The 18,064-nt window shown below is 32.8% G+C and overlaps 1 protein-coding gene across 23 annotated transcripts in view; it reads left to right on the top strand.

Moving 5' to 3' along the window:
• Positions 1–18,064, top strand: part of lola (longitudinals lacking) — a 604,955-nt gene that overhangs the window by 327,718 nt on the left and 259,173 nt on the right. Inside the window, exon 5 of one of the 23 annotated variants that reach the window (XM_072526364.1) lies at positions 3,087–3,326. The exons of the other annotated variants lie outside the window; for them this stretch is intronic. Coding sequence (XP_072382465.1) covers positions 3,087–3,304 — 218 coding nt within the window. The 3' untranslated portion in view covers positions 3,305–3,326. Of the gene's footprint in view, positions 1–3,086; positions 3,327–18,064 lie in introns of those variants that run through there. 23 annotated transcript variants of the gene reach the window in all.

Below are 18,064 nucleotides of genomic sequence, written 5' to 3'. Positions count from 1 at the left end.
CGCTGAAAAATCATATTTTTCTGACGAAATTGATTTGCAGCTTCAATTATTCTAACCCTCAATTGATGTTCGTCCTCTATTGTTACAGAATACACTTTCTCTTTCATAAACCCCCAAAAGCAAAAGCCCATGGGGTTAAGACCTGGACTTCTGGGTTTCCAAGAAAAACCCCTTCCAATCCATCGACCAGGATACTGCCCTACAAAGGTATTCCCGGAGTTCATTACTGTAATGCGGTGGAGCGCCATCTTGTAGAAACCACATATTTTACCTTATTGCAATATTTACTTCTTCGAAATACTCTTGTAAATCGTTTGCCAAGAACTGGAAATAATTATCACCATTTAAATTGTTGGGAAGAAATACTGGGCCTATTAGATTGTTATGCACAATTCCTGCCCAAACGTTAACTTTGAAAGTCCTTAGGTGATGAGTCGTTTTTTTTTTGGCGTGAGGATTTTCGTCGGTCCAAATGTGCTCGTTATGATGGTTTGTTATTCCATTTCTAATAAAGGTAGCGTCGTCGGTAAACAAAATATTTCTAATAAAATTTACATTTCGATTGTTTTCCATTAACAACCAATCGCAAAATCCAATTATTTTAGGATAATCTTCACCAATAACTCTTAAACCGTTGTTAAGTGATAGGGTTCAAGCAGCTGATCCTTCAAACGCCTCCAAACCCTTACGTGAGGAACATTTAGTTGAGCAGCTATTACCCTTGTACTTGTTCCAGGATTTCTTCAATGATTTCTAAAATGTCTTCATCAGCTGCATCCATTATTGGACAACCACTATTGCCAGCAACTTGCGGTTGGAATGTACCCGTTTCCCGTAAACGACGAGCAATGGTCAGAAATAATCGTCTATCTGGTGTATTTCATTTGGGGTATTTTACTGCATAAAGCCTTGCGGCTGCTGCAGTATTTCCTTGACAATTCACCTACGATATTCCCGATAGTTTATTGAAATTATAATTTAATCTGATCCAACTTACCCAAAGTTAAATGCATATCTGCCATTTCCTGACATGTGTAGGCCATTGTAATATCAACATTTTTGTTATTAATCTTATTCACATAATAAATGATAAAGCTTCAAATTATTGACTATTATTGATGGAACTGTTTGTAATTATTGTATCTGTAGAAACTAATTGTAATTTTATGGCCAACTAGGAAAAAACTAGTTTTTCGAAAAAGTTATAAGAGGCAAAAAAGTTTTAAAAATAATGTGTTAAACTAATGATGCCACAAAATTTATTTGATTTGAACGTACTCAAAAGTTTGGATGGATTTAGGGCTGCACACCCCTCTTAAAATTTTTGTGTGCGCTTAGACCATGTTGTTTCTTTTGTATGAAAAATGCGTTTAGAACAAGAAAGTAACGTGTCCATTTTTATTACAAAATGTCAAGTAGTTTAGGAGATAATGCAAAAAAACAATTTTTATTTTGTATCTTCAAAGGGCTTTAACTTTTAAGGTAAGTTGGATTCAATCAATTAATTTTTGTCCCCGGAATGCGTGATATAATTTATGACATACCTTTTTGAAACAGCCTGTATATTTAATATATTATTTATTCTTAGTAATGATATTTTTTAAGTTGCTATTCGGGATGGCCTGGAGCATTTGAGCGTGTGAGGTGACTCCTGTTTTTAACTCTAGTTAATACACCTCGCTCCAATGAATTGTTACTTCCAAACGTAATTCTTAGGGGGTGAATATGTCTCACAGGCTGGGTTTACTTAAATTTCTTGTTTGCAAAATTTCAATTTGTAGATTGAATTAAGATTTTGTAAATCAAAGACTAATAGATCCGCTTCGATTAAGTTAAACCATTATCTATTACTATGATTGGAAAGAGAAATTGACTGACTTGTGCCTAAAATTATTAATGCTTTCTACTCGTATACATACTTTGACTTTAATTGTCTATTTAATGGTAATGACATGGAATACCATACACCTGTAAGAATTATGGTGTAGTGCATCGTTACCTTTTTTAGTGACCCATTAACTACTGAAGTGATAAGGACAAATATGATTTTGTAATTTCTACTTTTGTGATACTTTTCCATTTGTGTACTATTTGTGTACGCTTAATAAAAATAATATAAAATCGTGATAGTAATTATTTTGTGATGTTAACAGCTAACGAATGCAAAACGTTAAACTATCTATTGATTTAGCAACGCAGCGTAAGTAATCATCTATCATCTTTATCATTTCCCAAGTTGACCCAGATAGAGGTTTTAGTTATTTCTGTAAGTTGTTCCTTTTACCATTCAATTGATTGTTGAGACTCAAAAGAAAAGTTTTGGTAGCGAATCTGTGATGGTTTGATTTACAATTAATTTTGACAATTGAACAGATCTTGTCACCAAGGGTAGCTTTTACTCTCAAAGTTATGTAGATAACATTTTATATGAACTTCAGATGACCACTGTCTACGAAATGGGCCCTGATTTTGTCGTAATGTTTGATAATACAGGGCTGTACATGCTGCTGGCGATATGCATATCTTTTTCTTAGCACGTATTGAAATATGCTTGGACGATGCAATTACAATCGTTTTGCTGCATCAGAGATCATTCAACCAATCACATACGTTCTTTTGGAAGTATGCCGTCACCGTGTATCGCGACGCGACAATTATTGTCGAAAGAGAGAATACTCGTTATTGAATTACATACACTTTTCATATTCTAAGTTTCCACTGGATAATCATAGTTGATAGTTTTTGGAAGACTTTTTTAACATCGATTTAGGTATTCACCAATGATAACTTCAGATGTTTTAACATTAGACTGAAGGTTATAAATTATTCGTTTAGCTAAAATTAAATTACTTGAATATGCGTTTAACTTCAGTGTAACATAATATTGTATTACGTAAGCGCAAATTTCACAAACATAGAAAAGGGAAAAATTATTTTTGTATTTACAGTACGTTCAACTATAAAGTAGTCTTAATTCTCGATTTAAATTTAAAATATTTCATAGAAAAAATAATTAAAAAATGAAATGTTTGTTTATAAACTTCATCTGCATAAAATTTAGTTTACCAACAAATGTTTTATTTTAGGACGATACGAATGTCGACTTTGTGGAAAACGTTACAGCTTAAAAGGCTCTTTAAAATATCATTTGGTGTTTAGGTGTTTAAATAAGAGAAAATTTGGATGTAAGTTGTGCTCTCATAGATGTAATTCCAAAGGCAATCTCAAGAGCCATTTATTTTATAAACACAAGACTCCTGTAAATAATTACGAACTTGATAACTACGTACGAATTGATAACTAAATAGATATTCAAATATTTAATTTGTATATATAAATGCGTTTTAATAAAAAATTATAAAAAGTTTTGTTAAAAATTTTTACACTAAATTATTAACTCTCATCACGGACCTGCAGAAATCCATCCACCGGATTTTTTGTTAATACAATCGCCAAATTATTTGGCTAATTTAATTTTTTTTTCTTTCATTAAATATATTACAGGCATAGTTCCGGTATGTAATTAAAAATATTTATTTTTCACTTAGGTATATGCTGTTAAAATAAATTAAATTTTAATTAAAAGCCGAATTGAAGATTGTTGAGAAGACGCTGAAGATCAGAGTGGCTTTCGTACCGGTCGTTCTTGTATAGACAATGTGTTCTGCCTAAAACAAACAATAGAAAAGCGTTTGGAACATAATATGGAGACACACATGGTATTTGTTGATCTTCAAAAAGCGTATGGCAGTGTCCCATTAGCCAAACTATGGCAGGTGCTAGAAGACAAGAATATTCCACCGATTTACATTAATGCTGTAAGGGAGTTGTACGATGATATGACGAGTGTAATAAAGATTTGACAAAAAGTGACAAAAAAGATAAAAGTAACCAAAGGACTTCGCCAAGGCTGCTGCATTGCACCTACACTCTTTAAGACTTATTTGGAGGGGGTTTTGGATATTTGGAAAAGAAAATGTGAACCTATGGGTGTTAAAATTGGAGACCATACACTGTACAGCTTGCATTTTGCTGATGACCAAGTAATACTTGCAGAAGATCAAGATGATATCCACTACATGTTACGAAAAATAGATGAAGAATATACTAAGTGGGGCTTATCAATTAATCCATCAAAAACAGAGTACGTAGTAGTGGGAGGTGAAGGAAAGCACTTAGAACTAGGAAGCAAACAAATTCAAAATACTGATAGCTATAAATATCTCGGTGTATACATTACAAACAATGGTCGGAATACAACAGAAATAGCTACTAGAATTGGTCAAGGAAATTCAGCAATACGTCAACTGAATAGTATACTTTGGAATAACGACATCACCCGAAACACAAAAATTAGGATATACAAAAGTATCATAGAAAGCATTGCTACATATGGTTCAGAGCTTTGGGTAATAAATAAAAATGACGCATCCAAAATAAAAGCAATGGAAATTAATTATTGGAGAAGATGTTGCCAACTCACTAGAAAATCTAGAGTAAGGAATACTGAAATCAGAGAGCGTATGGGCATAAACATTGACGTCCTGGAAACTATAAAATGCAAAAGGCTGAAATGGTATGGCCATGTAGAAAGGATGAATGATCAATGATGGCCAAAGAGAATGTTACAGTGGATTCCTACCAACCGCAGGAAAAAGGGAAGACCAAGAAGATCGTGGATACAAGAAGTAAAAGGCGCAATGGAAGATAGGGGTCTACAAGTAGATGACTGGAACGATCGCAAGCGTTGGAAGCTAGGTTGCGAGAAACGGCGGCAGCTGTAATAAACTCGTTTTATATATATATATATATATATATATATATATATATATATATATATATGCCGTTAAAGCAAGACATATCCTATGTGTTAAAATAAATTTTGATTTCTCTCCTTACTGCATGCTTGCATTGATAACTGATATAGAATAGCTTATGTAATTACTCTTGTTATTGTTAGAATTATTAATACTGATAAAACTGTATAAAAACAGTTAAATCTAAAATTAACGTAAATACCTATACCTACAGTTAAAAATTTTTAAAATTTAGCAAAAAATGCAAGCATGTCCCCGCTCCTTTTTTATGACACTGCCTGGTTTAGTGCTTGAGTGTCCGAACCGTGCTAACTAAACCCTCCAGTAGTTGTAAGCCCCCCCCCCCAGGAGATCAACCTGGTTACGTAGTTGATACCAGGGAACTAGGCCATCTCGTTTAAGGAGGGGTATGAGAAACTCAAGGAAAAAGATGATTATAAAGCTGGTATATTGTTTTTTCTCCCTTCTTTGTTTAATAAATTTTTGCGGGTAAATTTGAAATATTTATATCTTAGAACTTAATGTAATCATTTAATGCTACTGTTTCTGGTTGCTTTCTTTCTGCAACTATAGTGTTGAATAATTTTATGGAACATATCTAAATCCATTTAAACTTTTAAATGTTAGTAATAGCTCACCTTGAATAGTGTTTGTTTACTTTATAACTGCAGTTCTGTACATTTTACGGCGAATATAAAAATTATATAAGTATGGAAAAGCAAACTAAAATCTCATTGTTTTTTTGGCCACTCTACAGTTGAATACTTTCCTGGTACAGTAAATGAAAATATAAATTGTGTATTTTTTGATATTATTATCAGTACATTTTGAACACAGCAGTATTGTAAATTATTACTGAAAATAGTTTAAATTTGAGCCAAACATAGTACACAGTTTCATTGCCAAAGATTTTAGTTCTGGATATTTTTTGTCACACACATATTTAATCCAAAATTTGTCTCAGGCAAACGTTTCTGGAACTTGAGTATAAACCTCCTTTAAAACGGAATCTCCCTGATACTCGATTATTTCCATCTGAAGGACAGCTTTGTTTCTCTTAAAAACGTCTGCTGCTTGGCTGGTCCATACCCATCAGGCTTGAGTGAAAAACTGTTTCTTAATAGTTGCACAACATTTTCAATTTTCTGGAAATCAGCAAATCGTTTTTAAATTCCAAATCAAGTTCATTAATAAAACGTGAGAATTGGATAACAGCAATATATCTATTACTATCACCAACGGATTTAAGGAGAGGAAAATGCAAAAGTTCTGCCTTATTATCCTCAGAAAAAAGTTCAAAGATATGTATATATTTAGATTTGATTATAATTTTACACTATAATTTTATTAATATGTTTTGAATTTAACCGCGGTCCGCAAAAAACAAGTTCAAGTCCGGATGCGGACCGCGGTCCGCTATTTGGTGAGCCCTGCTCTATGCTACCGAAGTAGAAGAACTTTTATGGTTACCACTATTCCTGGAACAAATTTTATAGTATTAGTATTTAAAATTAAAGTCCCGCCATATTCGCCAGCTGCGATAAGAGTTTTTATTATATACATACCATATTATACATAAGGATATAGATGAGCATACTTTCTAGAATTTCAAGTTTCAGATACATTTTAAGTAATTGACATCCATAAACCAAACATAATTACCGGGAGTAAAACGTAACATCCAACAATCTAGTCAAATGGTAAATTTGAAGCACTAATGTTATAATTTTATAATGGTTTACTACAAAATTATGTTAGAAACATTCTCATTATGCTATAAAATTTGATCATGACATTAGTGCTTTAAATTCATCAATTTACTGGATTATGTATACATTAATTTTGGCATTTTACAAATTTTGATGATACTGATACAGACACCATTCAAGACTACAGGGTCATACTTTTTAATAAATGAAAGATGCTGAAAGTGCATTAAATCACTAAAAGCAAATTCAGGCGCTAATTTTTTTTTCTGATTATAATCGCTTAATACAACGAGAATCACATTAAATAAAAAACAACAATAAAAATAACTAAAATACAGCACATTAATGTTGACCGCTTACAGTAACGTAGGCAGAACTTACTAGAAAAAATAAGTAGTAAGTTAAGAGCACTTAATCCGAGGAGAGTATATTGTAAAGAACATAACATGAAAGTATATATATATATCAACTTCTTAAAACTTATCCTGAACACTTTCAGGATTTTGAGTATGTAAAACTTCAGTGCTCCACGTACGTTAAAGTTTTTAATGCACAAGCGTTCTCCTACCGGATTAATTCAGGATGTGCGTCGTGAACGCAGCTGTTTGCTGTTGTGTATGCACCTCGGAATTTGTTATGCTCAGTCGCCTGAGTCGAGGGTATCTTGGACTATAAATGAGTTATACTTGAACGTATCATGTCTCAGTATCTCAGTCTCAATGCTTAGCTATCATTAAAGTAACCCACCTGGAATCAGTATTCCTCTTTGTTGGTGCCTAATAATACTATAGGCGCAATCCAAAATCTTTTGCTGTGCGCATTACGAAATCGTAGCTACATAATATATGTCATAAGAAGCTTTATGCTTATGATTGGCCGCTTTCATTTTTAATATTAACTCAGTTGGCATAATTAAGTCGTACAGTGAAAAGAAACAAAGTTCGTTTTTCGTTATTCAGAATGTAGTACTAATACTAGAAATTATTGTAGAACGTAGGTATTAATTTACATACAATAGCTAATGTTCTTTAGAATCATTAATAGTTAGTTGCTTTTTAGGTTTTCCTTGCACAACCTGTGGCAAGATATACAAACAAAGTTGTTCCTTATGGAGACATAGGAGGTATGAATGCCAAAAAGAACCGACATTTCGATGTAGTTACTGTCCATATATGTCAAAGCAAAAATCTCCATTATTAAGCCATATGTCGATAAAACACAATTATAGAGCAAACCATTTTTACAATAATAAAACCTCTAATAAACCAATGTAACTCTATGTATGTATTTTTTTAAATATAATATTTTGTTATAGTAGTATATTGATTTTGAATCCTCTAACCTGATTTCGATCTGTTACTACCATAGACATATATAAGACCCAGATTGTGCGTTGCAATCTAAAACCGTTCCCTCAGTTCGAATGAGAAAAAAGATGCAAGCAACACTTGCATCTCTTAAAACGTTTTAAATGACAAATTCGAGTGGTAACTACGTGGTATTTCATTTGATTTTGGACTGACTTAATGGAGGATCCAATATTCCACTGATTTTTCTTTTTTTATATAAATTTATGTTTATTCCTAATAGATCAAATAGAATATCAGATATTATTAAATTTGTAAGTAAATTTTGCAAATAATTAATACGTATATATCTTTAAAAAACTACAGGCAATTGAACTTATTATCATTAAGTATATCTTAAGTATTTATTATGTATGCGATAAACGATCAAAATTATTTGGTTGACTTCAATATACAGAATTTTTCATATAAAAATGATTGCACGTCATTCAAGATTTACGACGTGAAAGTTACTGACCAAATATAAGCCAAAATCGCCTATTAGCGCTGAGGTCACTGCGTTGCATGAACCTGCAAAAGAACCTAAGGAAATATCACATCATCAAGTGAGTCATTTTTAAAATGTCAACTGTTATATTAAGAGTAAATACACTTAGTTTTAAGAATACTGCAACACACTAAAATACATAAGAAAACATTTTATTACAAAATTATATATTCTAAATTTTAAACTTACCTCTTTTAGAGCATTAGTAGTAAAAACGTAACGCCATTATTTTTTGTTCAAAATAATCTATCTTATATGAAAGCTTATCAGCTTTCTACAGACTATTTAGTTGTTTTGGCATAGCACAATCACAATACACAACAATAACTAACTTGTTAAACTGTCTGTTCGGGCTGTTAGGCCGTTGTCTTCTGAGATTAGTTCTCGACGTTTCGCCAACACTAGGGGTTGGCATCTTCTGGAGATGTTACTGCTTCGCTCGTAACCTGAAAATTACAAATTTTCAGGTTGGCGAAACGTCGAGAACTAATCTCAGAAGACAACGGCCTAACAGCCCGAACAGACAGTTTAACAAGTTAGACGATGGCCGTGAAAGCCTAACGCAGTTTACAACAATAACTAGTTTTTAAAGCTATTAATTTAAATTTAATATGTATTTATAAATACAATTTATTAATGTATAATATAACGTAAGAAATCAAAACATAAACAAAATTCTTACTCTAAAAAAGCGGCAACACTTTAAACAATTTTGTCACACGCTGAACTGTCATTAAAAGTTGAAGTATTCAGTATATAAGTATTAAGTATTCAGTATATAAATATATAAGTATGAAAATTTAAGTTAAACTCGTTATTAAAAGGTCTACAATAAACGTGTTCCTAAGTTCCTTACCTTCGCTTTGAACTTTATCTTTGTATAAATTGTGGAATTGTGGAATCTGGTATAATGCGTTTGATAACAAGGGGAGGATGGTATGTGATTCCGTACTTCTAACATTTTTTTCTCGGATGTTTTATTACCAGGAATTTTTTTGCCCCTCTTATGTTCACCAACGGAAAATTCAAGGGATAAATTTTTTATGACTAGAGTCATCCTACCATCAGAAATTTTAAAAGTCTGCAAAAAATATTTTTTGCACACGGCTTCAGTTTTTCCAGCAATGTTAATGTGATATATATTAGTAACAGATTTTTTATTTTTAACACTTGTGGTCGGGCGGCAACCTTTTGGCGTTTGTATTAGACCACACAGAAATGCGTTTTGAGCGACGAAGTTTCTTTGTCTTTTCTCTGTTCTTTTTTGTTTTCATTAATTTGCCTTTTCCTACATCGTTTATAGCGTATCTTCTTACGCGATATTGTCAACCGGTTCTGCTCCATTGTTATCAAATTCCCTTTCATCTTCTGAAATAAAATAAAAAAAATGTTGATGTAACTCCATTTTAGTTTATGTTATAAAAGTTTTTTACTACTTATTATCGAATATGCGCCTGGAATTGGATTCAATAAAACATTTTATTAAAAACAACTTTTCACTTCAAACTAGATTAATTTTATTGAAAAAAAAATGACATAACGTCTTACCTGTACTTGATTGATCAGAATTTGTTGGAAAATATTCATCGCCAGACCTATTATCTATTATTAATTATATTAAGAGTTACACCACTTGTGCTTCAAGAGGCTCATATAGATACAAGTTGATTTATTGTTGTTGAACTTATGTATCGTATAGACGACCTTAGAAGACCTTAAAAAATAAACACAATTTGAATGATAAATGTAAACTAAACAAAGATGTCAAATAAGTTATCAAAACTAAAAAAAAACAGCAACTCTGCATAACTTGTAACGTTATATTTGCCTTTGTGTAAACAGATGAAAAAATTAGACAAAAATATCATCTATGCTCTTAAATTAACAAAACTTAAAAAAACTATTACTCGTTGTAAAACAGTGTAATAGAACAAAAACAAAACAGCAACTGACAGTGTTTATAACGTTTAAAATGTTGTAATGTAGTGTTTAAAATCTTATTTGAATCGCTAACTGCAGAAAGGCATCATGTCCAATATGTACGAATTTTGTGTATTTTATTAAAATTGTTTCCAGTAGCAAAACGCAACGTTTACTATAAAAAGGAAACACATCCGCATATTAATATTGGCATGGCAACGCTTTCAAAATTCTATTTACGGTAGAAAGGAAACTAAGGACAAGTCCTCTTTCTGCGGTAAACAGTTGCGGCGCTAGAACTGCGTGTGGCAAATATTCGAACTATCCTCACAGCTGAGTTTAGTCAGATAATATTGTGCTTTGTTTATTGATGATTGTTGTCGTCCTTACTGTGGTTAATAATAAAATTAGATTAGAATGAGTGGTTCAGATGAGGAATGGCGTATAAACAAGAAAAGAAAAGGTTTTACGAATGATGACAAATATAAAAGGAACATAATAAAGAAGTATAAAGTGGCTGGATAAGAATACGTAAACTGGGTTGGCAAATCTGTACCAGTTAAAAAACCAGGCTAAAATGTTTGCAGGTAAATATTGTTTTATTCATTGTTGTTAATTTGTACATTTTGGTTTAAATACCATTTTACTGATAATTTAATCTTCTATGTATTTCGAAGTAATATTACGCTACGAAAACCTAACCTCAAAGTCATTTACTTACCTCCATTATCTTTTTCACTGAATTACTGTTACAATAAAGTCATTTGTTGTTTCAGTTGCAAATCCAATTGCCTTGGAGTTTTCACTGAAAAAGATATGATTGTAATATCCTCCAAACTACATCACATAACAACCAAAACTGAACAGGACATTTACATCCACTCTGTTATGGAAATTAGTCAGATTGCAAGGGAAAGACCCAGGTATAGTTCGTCGATGCAAAACCCAAGGCGTTCAGTGTAATTTATTATATAGTACACAATGGAAAACGTACAAAAGTATGTAAAAATGGATTTATGAAAACCCATGGATACACTGCAAAGCAGTGTTACCGTTTGTCCTATCTATTGCAACTAAATGAAGCACCAACTGACAACAGAGGAAAAAACGTTTCAGGAAATGCAATAGCTGGGTCCGTACTGTCTAAATTAAGGGTCCATGTAGAATCATTTTCCACCAAAGTACATCACTATACAGGAAAATAAAGAAAGTATTTTTCAGCTAATATGAATGTAAAAATCATGTACGACATGTTCATTAAAAAAGAACATAGTTTCCTTATTTCAACATTAGGAACTGAGAAAAGGCTCTCCTACAAGTTTTTTTGATATATTTCAAGGAAAACTACCCTTCTATTGGCTTTGCCCAACCAATTAAAGATGCATGTGTTACATGTCAGGAACTAAATTTAAAAATAAAAAGTCCTGTTTTGAATGAGAATGCAAAGCGAACAGCTGTCGCTGAGCTAACAGTACACAAGCGTAAATCTAAAAAGTTCTATGCATCACTGAAAGAAGTGACCACGCAGTGTGTCAGTAAGTCTAACATATCTCTACCTTGTATTCCTGTCCAAGATACCTATTCCCTTAGACAGCTCACTGTTAACGTCTTTGGTGTGCATAATCTCGCGACACGGGAATGTACAATTTGTATCTATCATGAAGGTGAAGGGAGTAAAGGCTCAAACGAAGTTTGTACTATGTTAGATTAGTACACAAAAAAACAAAATTGGCAGTGGTGTAAAAAACCTTTATCTGTTTGGGGACAACTGCACAGGGCAAAATAAAAATAATACTGTGATTCGCATGATGATGTACTTGTGTGAGATAAAAAAGTTTAATGAAGTCAAACTAACCTTTCTTGTTAGGGGTCACTCTTTTATGCCAAATGACAGAGATTTTGTCATCATCAGAAGAAAATTAAAGCAAGAAGAACGATATTATACTAATAATGAGGTTGAAGAGGTTATAATGAAATCATCAAAAATTGACGGCAAATTTTCTGTTATTAAAATAACTGCTGATGATTTCATTGACTTCAGTTCATGGTGGCCCCAGTTTTATAAAAAAAAACCTGCCTAAGTGATGATTCGTATGGCAAAAATGTCCCAAGAAACCAAAAAAGGGCTTTTGCCATATCACAATACAGAGAAATGACTTTTTCATCAAATAATCCCAACACGGTTCAATGTAAGATGAACATCGGCGGCTTCATAATGGATGAAGTCAAACTACGGAATGCAGTACAGCCAATTCAGGCTCCTACTAGAAGAGCATATCCAACTATACTTCTAATTAACAACAAGAAAATGGAAGACATGAAGAAAACATTGGTATACATCCCTTAAGAAAAAATGAATTTTTGGAATCCGATTTTGTCATATCCAATTACACCGGCTTTAAGGAAGAAAACTAAAAACTTAAACTGAAATTTACTTCAAAGTTTTAATTTATGATTTAATTGCTTTATTTCATGTTTAGGACATTGTTTTATTTCATTAAAATTAATTCTCATAAAATATTCTGTTTGTACATTGATTGTTTTCCTTAGAACTTCTTAAAGTTTCTTGTTTACGGCTGAAAGGGAACACGTCCTTAACACAAAAAATTCTCTACCCTCTCCTCTTAAAATATTTAAATATTTTATAAGTATGTAGTAGTCCAGAATGCCCAATCACATAAACCTTAAATGCAAAAAAATTAATACCAGTAGTGTGTTTGAGTTTACCAAGTTTTTTGTCTCTCCTGAAAAATTGGCAAAACTGGACTTGTTTACTTTCTACGGTTAGCGATTCATTTATTTTAACTCTTTACATACATATACCTAGTTACTAATAAAATTGAATCAATAAAATATTATTTCAATTCCAAATTAGTTTTAGGTGCACGTATTAAATGCTCCAACTGCGGAAAATCTTTCTCCAGCAAGAGTAATATGAGATTTCATTTATTAAACAGATGTCTTTATAGAAAAATAATAAAGTGTAAAGTGTGTAAACGTTCCTTTACCTCCAAAGGGCAAGTGAAACACCATTTGATACATATCCACAAAATTATTGTTCCCCATGCTGACGTAACGCGTTACATGGAGTAAAGTTCGAAAGAGTCAAAAAAATAATTGAGTAACTTTGCATTTATGGACAATTTTTTAATGTATTATAATATTTAAAATCATCCGAATAAACTATCTACCATTTTTCTAAACATGAATTTATTCAAATGATACCTTTAGTTAAATCTCTACAAAAGTTTTACCAATCATTTTGTTACAATTGTGTAATGTTATATAATACATACAATACAATTTTTTCAATGGTCGTGGTTGGGTTTGTGAATAATTAACACATATGCAAGATTAGTATCTATCCAAAGGTCTAAAATATTGCTCCAATAAATGTACTAAACAATACTGCATCAAGCAACTCCTTGAGCAAATTGTAACATGCTTGAAAACACTTGTGTTATCACTAGTAGGTAGCTGAATGAAATACATTACACAAATTATTGTTTCTCTTATATGCACTTAAATTTACTGCTGTGTTGGTGTTACGGTAGTTAGTTGGTAGATTTTTGCTATGGAATTGGTAAGCAAACAAACTGAAGTTGCCAATTCCTAGCAGCGTATCAATTGATATTTCCAAATGGTCTGAAAAAGGGCAACGATTTATAATATGGAATTGATGAAACCTTTAGTTGATGAAAACCGATTAGTTATAAATTACTTAAAACTATATATTTGCAAAATGCGAATATGTTTTTAAAAATATTTAAATTAGGCATAAAAGGAAACTATTTCCAGTATTTTTGATCTGAATATTTATCCACCTATATCTCAATATATATCCACCTATATCTCAATCCGTCTATTGAACTGCTACATATTCACAGTTCTGCTCTACGGAATGGAAGCATGGACACTGACTGTTGCATCTATGAATCGGCTCGAAGCTTTCGAAATGTGGTGTTATAGGCGCATCTTACGTATATCCTGGGTTGACAGAGTTACTAATGTGGAGGTCCTGCGTAGAATGGGGAAAGAATGTGAAATTCTCATGACCGTCAAAACTAAAAAGTTGGAATATCTAGGACATGTAATGAGAAATCAAGAACGTTACGGCTTTCTCCAGATGATTCTCCAAGGGAAAGTAAATGGTAAGAGAGGACCGGGAAGAAGACGCATTTCCTGGCTTCAAAATTTACGAAAGTGGTATAAGACGACTACCACTGAACTGTTCCGCGCTGCAATAAATAAAGTAAAGATAGCCGTGATGATCGCCAACATCCGGAACGGATAGGTACTTTAAGAAGAAGATATCTCAATAACTAAGGAATTTAAAGAGTTTATGTTCCCATAATAAAATTCATTAAATAACGAGAGCTTTCTGAGTTAGACCGTCAGTCCATTGTGGCATATTCATTTTTCTTGAATTACTTAAATTTAAAACTTTTGACGAGACTGTATTTTCAGTTAATTCTTTCTAGAGATTATTAATTTTATCGCTTCGAATACCTATAAGTGTGTGTACTTAAAAGCACCGTTTTCTTAATAAATTGGTTCTGGGTTTGAACGAAGAATGAAATATCTCTCTATTTTTGAAGTTGTGGTAAAACTTGCATAAAATGCGGTAAGCAGAACACAAAAGGGCTTTCAATAATAGAAAACTGATTCAACTTACGCACTTCTAGATCATAATCGTTCTTTTAATAGCCAATTTCAAATTCTTTACATTCAAAATAAAGGCCTTAAGCTATCATTATTAGAAGCTATGGAAATTAACAAATTAAAATATACAGATATAATTGTGAATAACCAACTTAATACAAACAGTTCTCTCCTCCTCAACTTATTCAGGTAAAGACTATAAAGTGTTATATAGCCGCATAACAAAAATAGCTCACTTGAGAAAGGCACTCTGCCGAAACAGCTGTAGGGATAAATTATAATAAACTTTGTGGAAGTGTTGAAAACAAAGGTTTCAGTGTTTTATTGCTTGATAATATGCTAATAAGCTAAAGTAGTTTAAATCTCCAAATCTTATTTTGTTAGAAATAATATTAGGCATCAGGATGTCTTGTCGTATTTGGTTTAAGGACAATTAAACTATAAAAGACTGCGGTGCACAACCAGAGTACCAATAAAGCTGAAGAGTCCATTATCTTGTTAACTAATAATACTTTCCTCTACATCTTTACATACTGATGGGTATATTAGATGAGGCATAAGGTAATTAATGTATTTTCTTTATGTACAAATATGAAACAACTATCACGCAAAGTGAAACAAATACTTTAAACCAATTATTCAGTTAGTATCTTCAAGAAACCTACAAAAAAATCATTAAAACGGTAGGATATGTGTACTAAGTAGCTGATAAAGAGTTGTCAATTAGTAATTATTTTTTTCTATTTCCTAAGATGTACAATTTTTCAATTTTAGGTCCTTATAAATGTCCAACTTGTAACAGACGCTACAGCTCTAAGTGCAACATGAAGTACCACATGCTTTTTCGATGCCTTAATAAACTTCAGTTACGATGTAAAATATGCAGTCATGTGTGCAGTTCGAAAGGAAATCTGAGGAGTCATATTATCCATAAGCACAAGCTAGCTATTTCGTCTGCCGAGGTCATAAACTATCTTGACGAAAGTTCCTCTTTTCCTACTTTCAGCATAAAAACTCAGACGTGAATATTGATGTATTTATAGTATATAAATTATCAAAGCTATTAAGCTAATTGTCAAAATCTTTACATATTTTTATCCAAATTTAGGTTGTTCATTGTAGACATATATCAAATTGGTACGTTTCTAGATACATTCCCAGTCAAGCCTGTTTCCTTCCTCTTTTAAAAGGTTTGGTTAAACTATCACAAAAATACGAAGTATATGTCTATGTACCTATTTATGATGGTTATATAGCTTCTTGCCGGATCCTGTAGGTAATAATGGAATGAATAATACCGAGCCGCGAAGTCCCTTTTTTTTGCCAAACTACTCATCCATAAGTCAATCCGATACACCAGTGTATTTTAGTTTAAGTCGCAGATCTATTTGGATTTTATACTACTAAGTTAGATTTTTTGTTTTCTGCTTACGTTGACAATATACGATCTATGTATATGAAGATAAAAACAAATACTGATTCTCACTGTAATTATTGTTTGTAATTAACATAACCATACCATTTGTCTTTATTTCTACGAAGGTCGCCTTTGCCGATTACGCTAACCTAAAAAAATATCTATTCATTTTGAGAACATCGAAGAAGGGACATTCAGAAATTCTCATAGTTAAATAATACATATTGTAGCGTGTCTAATAATAAAACGAGCGGTTTTAATTTATATTAATATATTTATTTATAAGTTTACAGTACGATAATATCAACTCAACTAAACTAACTAATATCATCGCTGCTTATATATACAAGTTATTATGTACTTGAATAATCTGGAATAGTCTACCTCTATTTCGCTTGCATTAGCGCCATGGATTTGTCCGCCGGTCGATAGATCATGAACATTCTGGGACACAGATCATCATCTCGAGATGCAACCGTTACATGGGGTCGTCGAAATAAGCTCGTTCGTTACACTGCTCCTCTCTTAGATCTGAGCATCCCGATCAGCAACTCTATATGTAGGGTATCAGAATGGCGGAATCTACAGGACTCTCCAGCTCTGCATGAAACCCTCAAGGTGAAATAACAGTCTAGTGACTTTGACGGATCTCTTCGGGTTAATGCAACACACAGCAATTCGTACGCCGGTTTCTCAGAAGATCACTTCAAGCATGCTTCTGACAATCTTACAATTCAAATTTTCTAGTAATGGACTATCTTGGGTAAGACCAAATTCTTGATGGCATAATTGCACACGATTTATTTCAAATTATTTAGAGCACGCCATATATCCTCGTAGCTTGCCTTGTCTGTATAGGACTTCCACCATCTTCTAATCTCAGTACTCTTCCAACCTTAGGCTGCTGATTTTTGAACTCATCCAAACGACCGAACTTCTTATAGAATACGGACGAGATTTCTTTAGTCATCTCAAGATCTTTGGCAAAACAGTGGCCTAGAGAGACGTTATGCGGAACACTAAAAGGATCGTGCTCAACTTCTGTGGTCATGCCGAATCTAGCACTTTGTCTCTCTGCGTAATTTAACATGATTTCAATAAAGCTTGATCGCCGGTCATCTTTGATCTCAAGTTGACGGGTTCGTGCTTCTTCTGTTTTATTTGAGATAGCCTAAGGTGCAAGACGATTAAGGTGAACTACTTTCGGTTTACCTTTCGGCAACTTCTTAATTCGGTGTATTACGTCATTTATTCTCTTTTTAATTTCATACGGATATTTCCATTGTCTTTGCAGTTTAGGAGACAAGCCTCAACGACGTTGTGGACTATAAAGCCAAACAAGATCACCTACCTCAAAGCTTTCATTCTTGCATCGAGAATCATATTGATCTTTCATTCTGTCACTGGCTAACTAGATGTGTTGTCGGGCGAGTTGATGAATATTGTTCATTCTTAACTTCAGCCTGGTCGACATATTCCTCGCTTGCAACATGTTCTTTGGAAGTTCTGCAGGCAAACTTTAGGTCGCAGGGTAAACGAACTTTATCACTGTAATTATTGGTCTAACATTAGGCAGGTTGGAGTCTGGCCTGTAGTTTCATTCACGGCCGAGCGGTAGGCCATTAGGAATAAATGAATGTGCTGGTCCCAATCTCTTTGATGTTCTGATACAACTTTGTACAAGT

Source organism: Diabrotica undecimpunctata, chromosome 3 (genome assembly GCF_040954645.1).
Source record: "Diabrotica undecimpunctata isolate CICGRU chromosome 3, icDiaUnde3, whole genome shotgun sequence".
Taxonomy (NCBI): Eukaryota; Metazoa; Arthropoda; class Insecta; order Coleoptera; family Chrysomelidae; genus Diabrotica; species Diabrotica undecimpunctata.
The sequence above is the reverse complement of the archived record's forward strand: the minus strand, read 5'-3'. Positions and strand labels throughout refer to the sequence as shown.